Source organism: Mesoplodon bidens (genome assembly GCF_964165515.1).
Source record: "Mesoplodon bidens genome assembly, chromosome: 2".
Lineage (NCBI taxonomy): Eukaryota > Metazoa > Chordata > Mammalia > Artiodactyla > Ziphiidae > Mesoplodon > Mesoplodon bidens.
The window spans coordinates 40,281,318-40,300,984 of record NC_138177.1 but is presented as its reverse complement, the minus strand read 5'-3'; the positions used below and the strand labels follow the sequence as shown (position 1 = coordinate 40,300,984).

Here is a 19,667-nt window from a genome sequence, read left to right as displayed (position 1 = left end):
ACTCCAGTGACTCACAACAAAGCTGCATAACCTAAGGGGATACAGGGTCTTCAGAGAGGTTAAATGCCCATTAAAGTAGAATCATTTTTCTTTTAGTTTTTCTTTATGACATTCTTTGATTCAGAGGGAGAATTGCTAAACCCAAAGGATTCTGGATGCTGAGTCAAAGCCACAAAGCTGAGCAAATCTGATTCAAACCACATAATAGCAGCAAGTCTGAAGAATCTGGGAATGATTGCTGGTATATGGGTCTATACCAACACAGGGCCACCCCAGTTTTCTATAAAGCTCCCTGACACACTCTACCAGCAAGTCACGGCTAGGCCAAAATCTGCCCACTTTTAGACTCTTTCAGCTGCTGCTAAGAAATGGCTCCACGGAACTACACTAAGTCATAGCCATGCACTAAGGCTACACCTTTTTGGTAGACTAATATGGATCATATTATGCTATTAAACACTTTCTGGCAAAGAGGAGAAACAGATACTACCAAGGAGGATAAAAGACAAACAAGGTAGCCTTAAAAAGTCCCAACTTATTTACCTCTCTTTCCCTCTTTACATTTACTAACTTGTCTTTACTGTCCGCCCACGATGAATATAGCAGGATGTGTGTGTCTGCATACACAAAAACTACCTATAGTTCTGAGAATACAGCAGTGGGTGATACATTTAAGAAAAACAAACAACAACAACAAAAACAGGCTCTCCTATGAACCAGCTGCCTTGTTAGGTGCTTCCTATTTGTTGTTCTGTTTTCTCTTGTTCACAACCCTGTGAATGACTCTAATCTGCCTATTTATTTGTCTGTCTCTTCTATTAGTATCACTTCATATTGCTAGCGCCCAGGACACCACCAGAAACAGATCTTTCTAATCTCTTATTTTTTGAGAGGTCAGCCAAAGGGACAGTTATGGATATGAAGAACTATCACTGGAAGAGTGGCAAGCTTCTTTGTTCCCAGGTCACAGACTGTTATCTGCCAGGAAAGTAATCGTGTGTCTCTCTTGGGACTAGACTTCAAACTAATGTACCCTAAAGACCACAGCTTGTTCCTATAACCCAGACTTAAGAAAAACATATTTCCTTTAAGATTGAAATTGCTAAAAAGAACAGTATCTTCCCAATTGTTCTAGAAATTGAACATCTCCCTCCTGGCCTGCTCTGTCTCTCTCCCTGCCTCCCTCCCTCCCCATTCTCTCCCCTCCCCCTCACACCCTCCCCATTCTCTCCCCTCCCCCTCACACCCTCCCCATTCTCTCCCCTCCCCCTCACACCCTCCCCATTCTCTCCCCTCCCCCCTCCCTCTTTCTTTCCCCCTTTATCCAGCTACCTTTGGAGTTACAATTGCAGGGTAAACAGCGGTCTCTGTCTCTCTGGCGGTAAAATCCTTCCTTGCACCTCTGGCAGTGAATGCCACCCGTGTTGTCACTGCAGTGGAGGCAGCGGAATCCATTTCCTGTCAGTCTGTGAAGTTCCTCATCAAACACGCATTGCCTGGACTTCCCATTGCAATCACAGACTAGGTTCAGGGCAAAAAAAGACATCGTCAGCAGGAAGCAAGTCAGGGGCAATCCTCCCGGGCGTGTTATTATTATGAATACAAATGATGCCCAGGGTACTGCATATTAATTCAAACTGCTCAACGGCAGAAGGTAAGGGGGTCAAATGCACCACTTGATGATGGAGAGAGTTCTTGCTTTACCTAAGGAAGTAGTGCTGGTCAGGTGTTGCCTGGGAGAACCCAAGAGAACGTGAGGTCAGTGTTGCCAGACAGTGTTACTGACTCCTCCAGAGAAACCCAAAATCTTTACTGTGTGTTTCTACGTGAAAAGTCCTGATTTAAATATTTGCAAGGAATTCTTTTTTTTTTTGCGCTACGCGGGCCTCTCACTCTTGTGGCCTCTCCCCTTTGCGGAGCACAGGCTCCGGATGCGCAGGCTCAGCGGCCATGGCTCACGGGCCCAGCCGCTCCGCGGCATGTGGGATCTTCCCGGACCGGGGCACGAACCCGCGTCCCCTGCATTGGCAGGCGGACTCTCAACCACTGCGCCACCAGGGAAACCCAGGAATTCATTTTTAAAATTCTGTGCAAGCCCATAGTACAAGTCTATGAGCTGGAGAAGACCTGAGAACTGCCAGCTTGTGCACTCCAGCACGACTGTGTAAGAGCCGATGGTGTCATCTGTTCAGGACCCTTAGCATCCGTCCCTACAGTGATGATCAAGGCTGAGGAACAAATATTTCTTTTAATTTATTTTATTGAAGTATAGTTGATTTACAATGCTCTGTTATTTTCTAGTGTTCAGCAAAGTGATTTAGTTATACATACATATATATATATTCTTCTTCATATTCTTTTCCATTATGGTTGGTTTATTACAGGATATTGAATATAGTTCCCTGTGTTCTACAGTAGGCCCTTGTTATTTATCCATTCTATATATAATAGTTTGCATCTGCTAATCCCAAACTCAGTCTATCCCTCCCCACCCACCTTGGCAACCACAGTCCCTTCTCTGTCTGTGAGTAGTTTTCTGTTTTGTAGATGTGTTCATTTGTGTCATATTTTAGATTCCACATATAAATGATATCATATGGTATTTGTCTCTCTGTCTGACTTACTTCATTTAGTATGATAATCTCTAGGTCCATCCATGTTGCTGCAAATGGCATTATTTCATTCTTTTTTATGGTGGAGTAATATTCCATTGTGTACGTGTACTGCATCTTCTTTATCCATTCATCTGTCCATGGACATTTAGGTTGCTTCCACAGCTTGGCTATTGTAAATAGTGTTGCTATGAACATAGGGGTGCATGTAACTTTTCAAATTATAGTTTTGTCCAGATAAACTCCCAGGAGTGGGATTGCTGACTCATATGGCAATTCTATTTTTAGTTTTTTGAGGAACCTCCATACTGTTTTCCATAGTGGCTGCACCAATTTACACTCCCACCAACAGTGTAGCAGGGTTCCCTTTTCTTGAGGCGCTAATATGACTGTCTGGACAGGTATTTCCTCCCCTCTCACTGCCATAAGTGTCTCTCCCAAAGCCAGGTGTCAAAAAGAACCATAGTCCCATTAAGAATGACTTTCCCCAAGTGTCTAGGAAAGTTTATCCTGTGCACGTTCCAAAGAGATTCATGGCGTGACTAACATCTCCATGTGGGACTGAAACCACCAATGAGGTAACAGGGGAAATCCTTAGTATTGTACCTGGCACACAGCAGACGCTCAAAAAATGTGTCAGGGCTTCCCTGGTGGCTCAGTGGTTGAGAGTCCACCTGCTGATGCAGGGGACGTGGGTTCGTGCCCTGGTCCGGGAAGATCCCACATGCCGCGGAGCGGCTGGGCCCGTGAGCCATGGCCACTGAGCCTGCGCATCCGGAGCGTGTGCTCCGCAACGGGAGAGACCACAACAGTGAGAGGCCCGCGTACCGCCAAAAAAAAAAAAAAAAAGGGTCAGCCATGGTTTGGAAAAGGTGATGAGCCTTGAGGTAAAAAAATGGTATCAAATACCGGTTCTACTAATTCCTTAGGCAAATCATTTCAACTCTCTGAATCTTATTTCTTCTTTCAGAAATTCAGTCTTCATTATGTGCCTCCCTGGATTGTTGAAAGGACCCCACTGAGAAAAGAACATCAAGTCCTTCATCTGTGCTATTTCACCCCTAACTCACATGAAATAGGCATTGCCGTAGATGAGAAAAATGCAGCTTGGAAAGGTTAAGTAACTTGAGCCAGTGGAGAGTTGGGATTTGAACCTCTGTCTGATGCCAAAACCCACTTTCTTTCCCCCAGACACACTGTCTCCATTGGCCATGCAACCCCAGTGATAGCCTGTCTCTGGCAGTGCCCAGGGCCATGACTTACCCAGAGTACTGACTTTAAAAAGTCAGCAAATGTACCAACATGTATGGAGCAGCTGCCCTGTGCAGGCTGGGTCAGCTCTGAAGGCACAAAGGTGGCAAAGGTGACTAAGTATATCTGAAGTCACCTAAGTGACTTCCTTGCAAGAGCTCCTAAAACACTCTCTTACGCCTTTGGATGCCACCTAATCTAGGCAAAGTCAAGAACATCTATCTAGAGCCCACTCTATATCTAGGACTTTACATTCAGCAGCTCAGTTCATTCCCACAGTAACACTTTAACATGGGTTTAATTATCCCCAGTCAACAGATGAAGAAATGAATGCTTAGAGGGGGTAGGTGTCTCACCTAAGGTCACACAGCTAAGTGGCAAGGATGTAATTGCTCCCAGGTCTGTCCAATTGCAATGCCCTCACCTTTCTATGTTATCCCTATGCCTCCAAGAGCTGGCTTGCCATTGCATGTAGGTATTCTTTCTATAACTCCCTCATAGAGAATTACTCAGACCCTTCTAGAATTCTTCCTAATCTAGTAAGATGTCCCATCCCTCCTTAAACAGCACTGGTTATTACAAATTATTTTTATGCAGTTTTAAATCTGCCTCCCTTCTTGTAATTTTTACCATGTGTTCTGTTCTTCCCTGGAAAACCACACATACACATGCGCGTGCGCGCGCACACACACACACAGGCACACACGCTGGCATACCTACTCTCTTCTCCATTTATTTATGTACTCATCAGGTGTTTCTTTCAGGCACTGTTTTACAAGGTACTGCATCAGCCAAGTCCTTGAGTATCAGAAGATAGTTAGAGCATCTCCCTCTTTAGTCTTTTCTTCTTCAGGTTAAACTGGAGACCTGTCACCTCCAAGACTTTCAACCATTTCCCAGGTCATGATTTCTTCTTGATGCCCCTCCTAGGAACAAACTCTACTTTTCATTATCTTTCTTTAACTGACCAGAACTTACTACAGTTCTTCAAGTGTGGTTTGAACAGCTCAGCTTACAACAGGACCAGACATTATAATTCCATGGATGAGCCTAACATTTTCATTAAACTCAAAGCATATGAAGTTTGCATTCAATTCAAACTCCCAGGGCTTTTTCACAGAACTGGTGTTAAGCTGAAACTTTCCCAAAGAATGTTTGTGTAACCAATTTGTTTTTTTGGATTTCTAACAGATGTGCCACACAGCTGTCATGTGCTGTGAAATTTCTACCAGGTACCTCATTAGGCACAATTAGGAGCTAAATTCACCAGCCAGAGATCCTTGTGACGATACCCAGCGGGATCTCTACCCCAGATGACTTTTGGGAGCAATCTCAAAATAATTACGAACTTTTCATTGTCTTTTTTCTTTTTTTTTTTTTTTTGCGGTACGCGGGTATCTCACTGTTGCGGCCTCTCCCGCTGCGGAGCACAGGCTCCGGACGCGCAGGCTCAGCGGCCATGGCTCATGGGCCCAGCCGCTCCGCGGCATGTGGGATCCTCCCGGACCGGGGCACAAACCCCTGTCCCCTGCATCGGCAGGCAGACCCTCAACCACTGCGCCACCAGGGAAGCCCCATTGTGTCTTTTTTATTCAGAACAAACTTTTTGCTGGTAGTAGTTAATTTCATAAGGAAATGATATATTTTTAGAGCACTATTTTAAAAATAGATAACCTTGTTATAATCTTTTTTTTAAACCATTTCCCTCTCCTTCTATCCTTTCTCCTTTAAAGCTCTACTATGCAAGAATTGATGTTCCTCTTTTAAATTCACAGCCTTCAATGGAGATGCAGTATAGTTCCAGTAAGGGAGGGCTTCAGCCAGCATCTCCACTCTGGAACTCAGCTACAAACCTATTGCTAAGCTACCCTCCTCTTCTCAAATGGGCTTCCCTTTAAGCCCAGGGTTATGCAGGCTGGAGTGAGGGGACCTGTGGGCCTCAGGCCTAGGGAATGTATTGGCCGCCTGTATCTGCAGTATGTGAAAATGCCAGGAAGAAACTCTCTCCAGCCTTGCCTGTGGGACTCTGAAGTTACCAGGCTGCGCTGAGCTCAACACTTAGCTGCACTACACTTGGCTCACTATCGAATCTTCCAAACATTCACACCCAGAGACTGAGGAGAGTTTCCTCCTTTGGCATGGAATAATCCTTTCTGTCCTTGATGCATGTGAAACATGGCCTCTCTCAAGTCATCTCCCAAATTTAGACTAACTTTCCTAAGAGCAATTATTATTTATTCTCACTGCTGGAAAAAAAATCTTTATTTTTCAAATTCCAGAATATTCTTGCAACTGGGCTTAATAAAATGGGCCTCCTACAGCTTGTGACTGGCCTTTTTTATTCTGTGACTGATTTCTGCCCAGCCACTACCAGGACACGTTGGTTGCCAAAGGGCACTGTCAGGCCAGTAGCAAGGCAACGAGAAGCAGTGGGGACGCTGACAAAAGGGCTAAAGGAAGAAGCAGCGCTTCACCCCCAGCCAATGGTAGCCCCATGGGAATGATGCCTATTGTAATCAGCATTTCCACTTATGTTTTTTAAAGTCAGAAGTCTGGCTTTGGGTATGAAATCTACTGATTTTTAAAGGTTGGCCAAAAAATATTTTTAAAATTAAAAAAAAATAAAGCTGTGGGGCTTCCCTGGTGGCATAGTGGTTGAGAGTCCGCCTGCCGATGCAGGGGACACGGGTTCATGCCCTGGTCCAGGAAGATCCTACGTGCCGCGGAGCAGCTGGGCCCGTGAGCCATGGCCGCTGAGCCTGCGCATCCGGAGCCTGTGCTCCGCAACGGAAGAGGCCACAACAGTGAGAGGCCAGCGTACCGCAAATAAATAAAGAAAGAAAGAAATAATAAAGCTGTGTCCAAGGGCAACTCTTTGCACTGGACTCTGCTTTTCTAACACGCTGAAAATACATCTCATGCTTTAGAGGAGGAAATATAAAGCCCTACTGTATGGCACAGTGCCCGGTCCATAGTAGGTGTTTGAGGTATTTTTAATGAACAAATGAAAGTTCATTTTTAATGAACAAATCAAAGTTCTCTTGAACTTCAGGAAACCCCTAGATGTGTTTCTACCATCTTCAGGACTCCATGTGGCCCCATACGTCTGGACATGCTTTAAAAATACACATACCAGACTTCACTGGTGGTGCAGTGGTTAAGAATCTGCCTGCCAAGGCAGGGGACATGGGTTCGATCCCTGGTCCGGGAAGATCCCACATGCCGTGGAGCAACTAAGCCCCTGCGCCACAACTACTGAGCCGGCGCTCTAGAGCCCACAAGCCACAACTACTGAAGCCCGCACCCCTAGAGCCCGTGCTCCGCAACAAGAGAAGCCACCAATGAGAAGCCCACGCACCGTAGCCCCCGCTCGCCGCAACTAGAGAAAGCCCACGCGGAGCAACGAAGACCCAATGCAGCCAAAAAATTTTTAAAAAAATACAAATACCAGGGACTTCATTAGCGGTCCAGTGGTTAAGAGTCCATGCTTCCATGCAGGGGGCACGGGTTCGACCCCTGGTGGGGGAACTAAGGATCTTGCATGCTGCGAGGCAGCAGCCAAACAAAAAAAAAGTAAAAAAAAAAAAAAAAAAAAAAAAAAACAAAAATACCAATATTTAGCAGTTACTCTCTTCCCTGTTAATTGAGGGGACACTTTTCTCCATACAACCCCAATCCAGAAAATAGCCTTTCTTGGTAACTTATATTATGATTTATTTAGATTCACAGACCTAAATACACACCTATAATACACTTTAAAACAAGAGGATTTGCTAAAAATGCTCTTAATTATACTTTCCTTCCCTTATGTTTAGCCTTGTTCAATTTTATGTCTAGAATTTTTTTCATTTTTATTTTGTAATCTACTTGCTATTCTTCCAAATTTGGGGTCAGCTGTAAATTTTATAAATATGTTGTCTACTTTCCATCAGGGAGCCTTGACACAAAAGCAAGTGATGGAAGTATATAGATGGGGGTCTTGGACGTGTCCTGGGTCGGCTGGGAATCATTTGTCAAGGTCTATTCATCCAATAAATATAGATTGAGCATCTATGTGCCAGGCAGTGTTCTAGGCACTGGGGATTTAGAGGTAGACAAAACAAATAGATGTTCCAGCCTTCATGGAGTTTTCATGCGAATTGGAGGAAAAGAAAATAAACAAGGTAAATAATATAGGGAGAATATGGGGATAGCAATATTTGTTAAGGAGAAATACATAAAGCAGTGAAAGGAAATAGGTAGCTGGAGGTGGGTCAAGTGAGTAGGAAGGGAGGGTTGAAAAGTGCCATATGCTGGTTTACTATTTTATCTCTACTTTGATATCTGTCTGTTCATGATCTTTGGCTATTTGTCTATCAGGCACGATGTTTTAAATTATCATGAATTATTTCTATAACAAATGTATCAAACTATTCACCTGTCCTTTTTTTGCAGATTTTCCTTTCCCTCTCTGGATAAATCCCCTTTCTCTCCAAAGGACCTCACTGATAGATTTTGTTTAACTGATTTTTACTCCTTTTTCTCCTTCCTTCTGTTCTCAATGAGATGTACATTTATTTCATTCATTTTAGACACTGGGACTTCGTGAGCCAGCAAGATTCCTTTCTTTTTTTATTTTATTTTTATTTTTGGCTGTGTTGGGTCTTCATTGCTGCACGCGGGCTTTCTCCAGTGGCGGCGAGCCGGGGCTACTCTTCATGGCGGTGTGCAGGCTTCTCATTGCAGCAGCTTCTCTTGCTGTGGAGCACAGGCTCTAGGTGAGCGAGCTTCAGTAGTTGTGACTCACGGGCTCTAGAGTGCAAGCTCAGTAGTTGTGGTGCACAGGCTTAGTTGCTCCACGGCATGTGGGATCTTCTCGGACCAGGGCTCAAACCTGTGTCCCCTGCATTGGCAGGTGGATTCTTAACCACTGTGCTACCAGGGAAGCCCTGAGCCGGCAAGATTTCTATAGTCCTGCGCCAGCAAGATTTCAATAAAGGGAGTTGCAATGTTTTATTTCGTCAAATAAGACATTAAATATATACTTATTTGACATTTACTGGGCTTTGTCACATACTCATCATGTTATCCTTGTTTTCCTCACTTCACCATGGACAGGTACGGGTCCAGGACCTGGCATTAAACTATCACTGTACCAGAAAATATAGAAACAAATCAGACTCAGACCCTGAATAGACCTGAAGCCTTATAGGGTCTAAGAATTAAAAGCAGCAGGATCTTTCTCCCTGTTTCACTGAACTCTGTATCATGGGAGCCAGGTCCTACCCACTACTCTTACTTGACTATTCATTTGTATGGTACTCTTTCCAAATTAGGGACATCTCTTCAAGGTTTTGTCTTTTCCTCTCTCCACCCCCTCACTCTACTTCATGAAATCTTTGCCCTGTCAGCGGGGATGATCTCCACAGCTAAAGGAGCGAGATTCATCAAGTTCACCTCAAGCCCTGCATAAACCGAATCATTCACTGATTTTCATGTATTTCTTTCAGTCTAGTAAAGCTTGGGTGGTAATTGTGTCTGACTCCGATGTGTACTGCTTCTTTGGCACTTAAGCATTTATTATCATAGTAACTATAATAGCATACCATCACTGACCCTCAAGGTGCTTCTTAGAAAAGCCTGCTGGGCAGCCAGACACAGGCTGATCTGCCCACCACCACCCACGTTCCCCTCCAGGAGGAAGATCCAGGAGTTGGAAACTCTACAAACAATGCAGCAACGTGTGTGGACTGCCTCAGGCTCACCTAACACTCCCACCCTCGCTCAAACACACAACTCTAACGGGTCAGGACAGGAAGCTCAGGGGCAAAGGCCGTTTCCAAGCTGTATCCTTCGGAGAATGAAAGGAAACTGAAAATATTTCCTAGGGTTGTACTTGGGGCAAGGTCTTGGTATAATCAGCATCAGTGGCTGCAGTTCATCAAGACCTCATTTTAAATTCCCCAGAGGAAACGTTACAAGCAATTACAAGAACGTTTCAACAATCTGGCATTCATATGGTCAACTGTGTACAAGCAGATCCTCTTTCTATTGTCCTAAATGTAAAAAAGCACAGCTCTGTTTTTCACCAAGCTGATCTAATTTCCACTTTCCTATGATGGAACATCAATGTTTTTAGTGTTCTAACAGTAACAACAAAATTTCAAATCCAAACTCCTCTCAAAAACCCTGAAGATTTGGCCCTGCTGACCTCTCCAACTTGACCTCGGTCCTCTTTCTAGCTCTTGTTCACTGGACTCCAACACATAGACCCTCGCACCCACGAATCCTGGGATGCACCAAGCTCTTTCCCTCCTCGGACCTTTAGGCTTGCTCTTTTCTTTGCCTGGGCACTACCTGCTCACACCCTCCCTAAACCTATGCGGCAGCCAGAGAGATCTTAGGAACATAAATTAGATGGTGTTCGGTCTCTACTGATAACCCTTTAAGAGCTTCTCCCTCTGGATGCCCACAGGTCTTCATCCCCATCTCTCTCTTGGCACTTATCACTATATCTTGAGTCATCACTATTTGCGTACATGACTTACTTCCTCTATAGCATTTCTCACTTTTGTACCCCATAGTAGCTAGTACAGGGCTTGAGACTGTGACTGGTGGATGAATGGCTGGCTGGAAGGATTGGTTAGCTAGAAGGATAGCAGGCAGTCTGACTCTAAGAAAAGCCAAACAAGAACTGGAACTTACAGAAATCCCCCAGGACTCTAGGGACCCAATATGAAATTTTCTCAACACAATACATAGAGTTCTCATTGTCTAGATATATGGCATTCAGTGTAAAATAACTAATGTCTGTACCCCAAAAAATACGTGGTGAGATGAGAACAGAAAGAATTGTGAGAGGAATGTGATACTTTGTTAGAAGGAGTTGTCTGAGACTTTCAGGTTGCTGCTCTCACCGGATGAACTATTTCTGTGCCAGGACTGCCTGTCCTCTGTGTGTGAGCCCGGAGCTGCCATCTCAAAGGGCAGCACGCCTAGGGCTGCGCGGGAGGAGGGGCGAGGGGAGGAGGCAGGCGTGAGACCATGAGATCAGTTTGCCGTGATCAGGCAGCCTTGACAGGTAGTGTACTTGGCTGCTGTGTGGGACTATCTCAGGAGCTAGGAATCTGATCGTCATGTTTGAACCTGACAGTGTGTGCTGGCTGCTCTTACACTGAGCTTTGCTGCTCTTGCTACCATGTCAGCTGCTCAGTGCACTAATACTGATTTAGTGAAACAGCAGCAAGTTTATAATAAGTTGCCCATAATCTCCTGTGGATGAGTCCACGTATAAACCACTTAGAAACAGTGCTCAATTCTCTTCCTTACTTAGAGGAAAGGTGTGTGCCTTGTGTTTCATTTCTGGTATTTTGTGCCCCGCATTCCCTTTCTGAGACATTGAATGTTTTTCTCTCTCCTTCCTTTTTGAAACTCTCTTCCCTCGGATACTGTGATGCTGTACTGTACTGTACTTCCCCTTGGCTTATGACCCTCACCCCCTGCCCCATCCAAGTCTTTGCGGGATCCTCTCCTTGCCCCAACTCGAAGTGTTGGTGGTCCTCAAGGCTCAGTCCTGAACTTCCATGCCTCTCACTGAAGAACTCTCTCATCCAAGCCAAGGGCTTCAATAAGCACAACGGGTATTGACATGCCAAGATACTTTCCTGGCTCAGAATTCATTCTCAACTCTAGACCCTCATGCCCAGTCATCCACTTTACATTTCCAGCTGATTGTCTCAAAAGCTGTTTACACAAAACATGTTTAAAACCAAACTTGTGATTGTCATCCCTTCAAATCAGAAAGCTGGGAACTATCCTTATAGGGTCTCCATCTTTCTCGCTTGACTCTATTCTATTCAACTCCCAACTTTATTGATATAACTGTCTACATAACTCAAGTCCACCCAACTCTATCTCCACTATGGCCACTCTACACCAAACCCCAGCCACCACTTGCCTGCAAAGCTTCATAACTGGATCCCCTGCAACTTCTCTTGCCTCCCTCCACTCAGTAGTCAGAAAAACTTTTCCAAATACAAATTTTACCAATACCTCCCTGCTTCAAACTCTCTGGCACCTTTCCTTTACTTTTAGGATAAAGACCAGAACTCCTTAACATTGCCTACAAAGACTTCCACGGCCTAATCCTATCTACTTTTCCAGACTACTTTCACATAACACTCCCCACTGGGACCTCCTCATCTCCCTGCCATTCATTTCACTTATATTTCATTTTAGGTCTTGACTTCCTCTGTTTCTTAAAATTCTTGCTGCAGAGGACAAGCATCCTGGTGGGGAGATGTGGATTGGGGCTACCCAACCTCAACCATTCTCTTACCTTTGGTTTGTTCAAAGAAGTTATGCTAAAAATTCAATCTTCATTTATTATTATTTAGATATCATTCCCTTCCTCTGAGTCAAAGAACTGGCCTTATGTACACTGACAACCTTTTCTGCTCAAAGATAGCAAACTTCACCTCCAGGAAGTCAGCTATAATGAGGCCTTTCATTAGGAAGTCCAAATGTAAATAACTAGATAGAAAATGGTGACTAAAAGTAAAGGTGAGAATGGTATACTCTAAAAAAACCTGACAGATGCTCATTTTCAGAAGAAAAGCACTTGTTGAAATTACCTCCAAATCAGAGATACTCAGGATGACAGGGTGAGTATTTTTCTTAAATTATGATAAAAAGATGAAAATGCTCATATTTTTTAGATTTAAAACCTCCTCCATGAGATTTTTCTTTCCAAAGCTTAATATGTTTCTCAGCTTGGGTAAATACTTTAAAACAAAATCTGAACATTTCATCATTTAAAGTGATCTTGAATTTTATGGTTTGATGTGTGACCTGCTTCCAGTTTCAGATTCTTCAGGTCTGTCACAATATGTTTTCTAAATAGAATAAGAAAACTGAAATGGCACGTCCCTCGCTAAGAGTTTTTTAACTGAATTCCTTTCTCTGCCTCACATTTTTCACAGCTGTCTTATAGGCCAGCACAGCCAGGACCACTGGTGCCCTATCCTGCCTGATCGTTTGTTTCCCTGGACGTGTAAATGTCCAAGCAGTGCAAGTTAGCCTGTGACGTGAAGTGCTCTGAGGAGAGGAACAACAGAAGTCGGTGTTCTAATCGCATGGGCAATTTTGAAGGCTAGAACACGGACAAATCGTTTCAACTCTAAGTCATCAAGAGTCAATGAAACTTAGATCACCACATTTTCCTTTTGAATGACTATGGCTTAAAAGCAGTCACCTATTTGCATCAAGAGTTCATAGCACATTTTATTATAACCTAGACTTAGAAATGGCACACTTGGACTGTGGATGACTCAGCCTGGTGGGGACTAGACCAGGAGACCACACCTGGAGATGTCTTCCCTAACACCCCACCAGGGCCCAGGCAGACAGTGGGGAGAGGGAAAGAAACCCCAGTGAACAGAGAGGTTGGGGATGCCAATTTTTGTCTGAGTAGCAAAGGTGAGAGGGAAGAGGTTAGGACACAAGGGACACAGGAGAGGCTCCCTTCTCTTACACCCGGCGTCTTTAAGGGCTCGACTCCAAGACAGCTGGTGTCAGCTACAGGGTGTGATCAACGGTGATCGCAGTGCGGATTCTATCACCGCGTGTAACCCTACACCATTCTGACCACAGAAACTGCTGTAGAAATTTCTATATCTCCATGAGATCATCTGTAAAGAAAAGCATCCCAGTACAGAAAGCACATCTGACTGTTAATCAAAGAGCATAGTGTTCTTTGAGCACTTGCTACATGGCCCAGGAAAAGGTGTCATATGTCCCTTTAAGAAGCAGCTGAAGTAAAGGATATTAGAGAGTCCAGGACAGCTAGAGGTGGCCCCTGAAGCAATGAGGACCAAAAGGAAAGAAATCATGTATGACGAGTCTGAATAAAGAAAAGTTTAAAAGGCAATTCTGACTTGTACTGAAATGCTTTTCGGAGTATACATTAAATGTGGTTTTTCAATTGCTTAAATTTGTGTTTTGTTGGCTCCTTAAAAAAAAGTTACCTAATGATTCTTCCTCTTTAAACCTTTCATTGCTTTTATGAACAAGACATTTTTGTACAAGGAGATTAGCCACAGATTTTTTGCTATCACTACATTCCTTCACAAAGATACACACATTTAGGTATGTGCCTGCTTACTATGCACCACTAGAGTTCTTAGTTTTGCCAAAAGAACGTGGTAATTCATGTACATTACAACTTTGGAAAAAGTATGGAATGCATTTATAAGACCTTCCTTAAAGATTCATTGCTGAAAAAACTCCATTTGAAAATAATAAATTAAAATTATATTGCCTAAAGACAGAAGAATGAATTAAATGGTCTTTAGGAGCCCAGCCATTTTCATCAACCATAAAGAGAAGTAACAAATATTCTAAGAAGAGTTTGGACCATGAAGCCTCCAGCAAGGAGTGGGAGCAACGTGTCCTGCATCCCAGTCAGACAAATGGGCTGCTGCTCTGCTGTCATTTCCCACGCTAGGTCATCTGTGGCCTGGGTTCTCTCCCCTCAGATCTCAGCACATGAAGACCCCCTCCTACCATGTCCCACGTACAACCCCCTGGATGAGGCAAGAGCGGCAGCTTTGGGATGCTGTTGGATCCACTGCTCTCACAAAGTAGACCAGCCTATTGAAATGAGAAATGATCTTTAAACGTTAGGAGTTTCCTCTCTTCAAGAGCAAAACGGGTAGCGATTTGAAAGAGCAGTAAATATGTATGAAGCTTAATGGTCAATGCTCTGGCTGTGAAACTGAAAGACTTCAAAATATATACCAATAGTCTCCAGCAGAGAGAGAAAATACCTCTGGGCACAACGATGCTTAAATAAATTCAGGGGTTTCCCTGGTGGCGCAGTGGTTAAGAATCCGCCTGCCAATGCAGGGGACACAGGTTCGAGCCCTGGTGTGGGAAGATCCCACATGCCGCGGAGCAACTAAACTTGTGCACCACAGCTACTGAGCCTGCGCTCTAGAGCCCGCGAGCCACAACTACTGAGCCCATGAGCCACAACTACTGAAGCCCGCGTGCCTAGAGTCCGTGCTCCACAATAAGAGAAGCCACGGCAATGAGAAGCCTGTGCACCGCAACTAAGAGTAGCCCCCGCTCACCACAACTAAAGAAAGCCCGCGCACAGCAACAAAGCCCAACAGAGCCAAAAATAAACAAACAAACAAACAAACAAACAAACAAATAAATAAATTCAAAACATTGACAGGTGAAGCAGAAAGGCTTATTGCTGTCCCTCAACTGTCCTGAGCCACTTGGTCAATTCCAAGCTGTGTGATAATCTATAAACAGAGTTGAACAAAGAGAAGAGGAAACATGGTAGTCTGAAATCTGTTCTCTTATCAGGGCTGCAGGGACTGGAGTTTGTGCTTGGTTTTAACCTGCTGTTTGCTGACATTTTTAAAGGAAAGGCCACTCTATTGACTCACATAAATAGAGATGTCTGAACAGATGTCCCATCTAGAAGCATAAGGGATATTCTTATAATACATCAAGATTCCATCAGTTCTGAAAATTGATTTAAATGAAAATTCTTTAAAAGAATGAGAAATAAGCCAAGGGAATATCTTGTTAAAGAAAATTAAACTAGCAGTTGAAATCTGATCCTGTTATTAACTGCCTGGCTCTGGTCAAGGCAATCATTTTCCTGTGCCTCAATTTTCCAGTCTATAAATGAGGGTCATACATGCCGGAGCTCAGCTCTGTTATAACCAACCATGAGAATTTGGACAGTTGCTTTGCCTCTCTGAGAGTCATTTTCCTTAACTATAAAAGAGAACCCTTAAGGGCCATTCTCATTTAGTTCCATGATGTAATAAGAGAAGAAAGTGGTGAAACATGCAAAACTTTTTGTAAGAAATACCCCATATAAGTGCAGCTAAAGATTTCATCATCTTTCTAATGTTTAAGTGTGGGAAATTATTTGGTTGCCATTTAATTTTTTTTTTAGAATACGAGTATCCATATTCACACAGTGAATTAAAAATAAAACCTGGAAAAGAAACAGTTGGGTTTCTGTAAGTGGTCGACAAGCCTGAAGAAGTCCAGGATATGTGTACATTTGCCCAATTGGTCTCCACCTTCCTCTGATACTGCAGAAGTCCTCACATGATCAATGTTAGAGAAAGAACCAGTCTTTTCTTCTTTCACGACATAAGGAAGCACATGTTAGTTGGGGAGGCACATATACAGACATACAGTCACCCAGAGACACAGAAGAGACTCAGCTTTTGGCTTTGGGTGTGATTCAAATATTACATCATGTACCTGGGGGTTATATTAGAACACAGCTCAGTAATGATTCAGTAATCTGCTAGGTCTAATTTGTGACTAAATTAGAGTATTCCAGGATCTAGGGAGCTCCTATTTCTACACTGGTCTGTAATAGATGGTTCAAGTCTTGTCCTTGCAAATTTCTCTAGGAAAAAAAATGTCAATATAGTTGAGCCACTAAGAACGTAAATGGGAAAAATATTCCCAGGATGGCCTCAACATCTTAATTTCATGCTCCTGACTTTCCCATAAACACTGATCACAAACTAACATTCATCCTCAGCTTCTTGGATCAGTGGAGCTAAACCAGTGGCTGCCCCCAGTTCAGGGTACTCAGAATTTAAGCTTACATAGGAATCTCCAGCTTACACTCCAACCCAATTCTATACTCCCACTTACTATACATACTAGAATATAAGGTGAATATAAGGCCATATTTAAGTCTTTTCAAAATCTCTCATATTACATGAGAGCAGTTAGTTTTACAATACTTTTTTTTTTTTTTTTTGCGGTATGCGGGCCTCTCACTTTTGCGGCCTCACCCGTTGCGGAGCACAGGCTCCGGACGCGCAGGCTCAGCGGCCATGGCTCACGGGCTCAGCTGCTCCGCGGCATGTGGGATCTTCCCGGACCGGGGCACGAACCCATGTCCCCTGCATAGGCAGGCGGACTCTCAACCACTGCGCCACCAGGGAAGCCCCCTCCTCTTTCTTGATTCTCCTCTAGCCTCAGTGCCCCTTCCACCTGTTCTCCTTCTCTGTTCTTCCATCTCCTTGTTGAGTGTTGAGGTTTCTTTTGCCTCTTTGTCCCGGGTAGTCTTATCTATTGTCGAGGCTTTGTTTTCCACCTTTGGGCTCCCAACTTTATATTGTTTGAATTTCTTCTAAATTTCAAAATCATAGCTCCAGCTGTTCACTGGACACCCCCACTTGCATCTCAAATACAACAGATCCCCACAGAAACTCACTTCCTTCACTTCATCCATTGCCCAGCCTCGCTCCCAAATCTGATCGTCTCTTATAGTCCTCATTTCCTTTAACGGCATCACTGTCTAACCAACTACACAAGCCTGAAGCCTTGGAGCCATCTTGGACTCTTCCTCATTTCTCACAATTTTCCCATACTATTATCCCTAACACACGCACACACTCATTGGATCACCAAATTCTTCCAATTTTACCTTCTAAATGTCTCTGTGATCTGTTTCCTCTTTACTATTCCACCACCATGAGGTAAGCCCTCATCACCTCTCATTTGGATTATTGCAATGGCTGTTTGTTTGCCTCTCCTAGCTCAACTCCATCCTCTAAGCCCTTAAGTGAGTGATCTTTTAAACATGAATCTGACCACACCCACCCCACTTACAAAACATCTGCAACCGTAACTCTTCTTTGCTTACAGGGTACCAACCTAATGGCGCAGACTGGTACATAAGGCTCTTCACAACCAGATTCTTGGCTACATTTCTAGTCTCATTCCTGTTCTAGTCTCATTCCTATCTCCCTTCTCCAGTCGCACCTCTCCAAGTGAACTATGATCCAGACCATTGGAGCTACACCCACATTCACACCAGCTGTGAGCTCCTGAAGGGGAGTCTCTATCTTTCTTAACGACCTCTAAGCATCTGAGTTCACTATATCAAGACTTTGGCATCAGACTTTTTTTAAATTAATTTATTTTATTTATTCATTTTTGGCTGAATTGGGTCTTTGTTGCTGCGCGTGGGCTTTCTCTAGTTGCGGCTAGTGGGGGCTACTCTTCATTGTGGTGCACGGGCTTCTCATTGTGGGGGCTTCTGTTGTTGTGGAGCACAGGCTCTAGGAGTGTGGGCTTCAGTAGTTGTGGCACGTGGGCTCAGTAGTTGTGGTGCGCTGGCTCAGTAGTTGCGGTGCGCGGGCTCTGGAGCGCAGGCTCAGTAGTTGTGGTGCACGGGCTTAATTGCTCCGTGGTATGTGGGATCTTCCCAGACCAGGGCTTGAACCCGTGTCCCCTGCATTGGCAGGCGGATTCTTAACCACTGCGCCACCAGGGAAGCCCAGCATCAGACCTTTTGAAGAAACGTGGTTCTAGGCATTTTAAGGCACTTTACAGTAATATCTCATCCTTTCAACAGACCTGTAAGGATACATAGCACTATTGCCTCCACTTAACAGGCAAAGAACAGACTCCAAGCAGCTGAGGAACCTGAATGGTTACGAATAAGGGACTAGTAAGTGAATCAGCCAAATTTTGAAGCCAGGTCAGGCTGACTCTAAAACCTGTGCTTTAGCTGAGACCAACTCTGATTATATCTAACAAACACCATAATTTCACCTGCAAGGGAACACCCAGGAAGCAATATCACTGCTTTAGACTCGCAGAGGTGCACAGATGCAGGTCACTTTGGGAGGTGGCAAGCACCATACTTTCGGTCCAACTCCCACTACATCACAGGATCCCATAAATGGGAAAGCATGAGTGCTCTAGCCTAACACAAACTTTTCACACTCTCATTGAGCCCCAAATGAAGCCCTTTGAGGAGGCAGCCTAGTATTTTAAGTGGCCTGTCTTAAAGGAAGGGGAAAGTCTGGAAATGAACCTAAACACTGCTTCTGACTTAATGATGTGGATGGAATACTCAGAGCTTGTCCATCCTTGAGAAGTTAGAGTCCAAACTCTGTCCTCCTGAGTCTGATTTTATTAAACAGTTTATTAAACAGTTATTTTATAAAATAATTCATCACCCTACATATTTGTTTCTGTTATCTAATGCTAACGCACACACATACACTCAGCTATAGCCAAAAAAGGAAAATGCTTCAATAGTTACTCATTATATAAAACATATGTAACTTGTTCCCTTATTACTTTTTTTTTTTTTTTTTTTTTTTTGGTACGCGGGCCTCTCACTGTTGCAGCCTCTCCCGTTGTGGAGCACAGGCTCCGGACGCGCAGGCTCAGCGGCCATGGCTCACGGGCCCAGCCGCTCCGCGGCATGTGGGATCTTCCCAGACCGGGGCACGAACCCGTGTCCCCTGCATCAGCAGGTGGACTCTCAACCACTGCGCCACCAGGGAAGCCCCCCTTTATTACTTTTATAATGTGGTCCCTAAAGTTCCAGTCTAAGAACCACTGGATCAAGTGCCAGATGTGTCTCTGCCAGTAGCTGCTTATGTAGCTTTGTGCAAATCCATTTCCATATTTTCTTTTTTTAAACCAAGGAATTCTAGTATTTGATCCATAAGCAGTTCCTCTGAATTCTAATACTCAAAGACTGTTCTTACTTTTAGGATGTTTCTCACTAGGTTAAAGTTATTTATTCTGAGGGACTCTAACCCACATGATCATTTTCATAAGTGGTTTTTAAATGGTAGTCAAGGATGATGGGTTGTAACTTAATTCCAATATTATCTTAGGAACAAAAAAAGACTATCAAATGCATTCAAACACACGCTAAAACATTCATGCCATTCAAATACAATTCAGGCAGCATCACCCAGACTGCAAAGTACTAATTGAAATATCTAAGATAATTCCATGTAC

General features: G+C 43.9%; 1 protein-coding gene across 1 annotated transcript in view; it reads right to left on the bottom strand.

The window, feature by feature from the left end:
* Positions 1-19,667, bottom strand: part of LAMC2 (laminin subunit gamma 2) — a 62,151-nt gene that overhangs the window by 41,144 nt on the left and 1,340 nt on the right. The window contains exon 3 of the mRNA XM_081226480.1: positions 1,333-1,521. Coding sequence (XP_081082606.1) covers positions 1,333-1,521 — 189 coding nt within the window. The remainder of the gene's footprint in view (positions 1-1,332; positions 1,522-19,667) is intronic.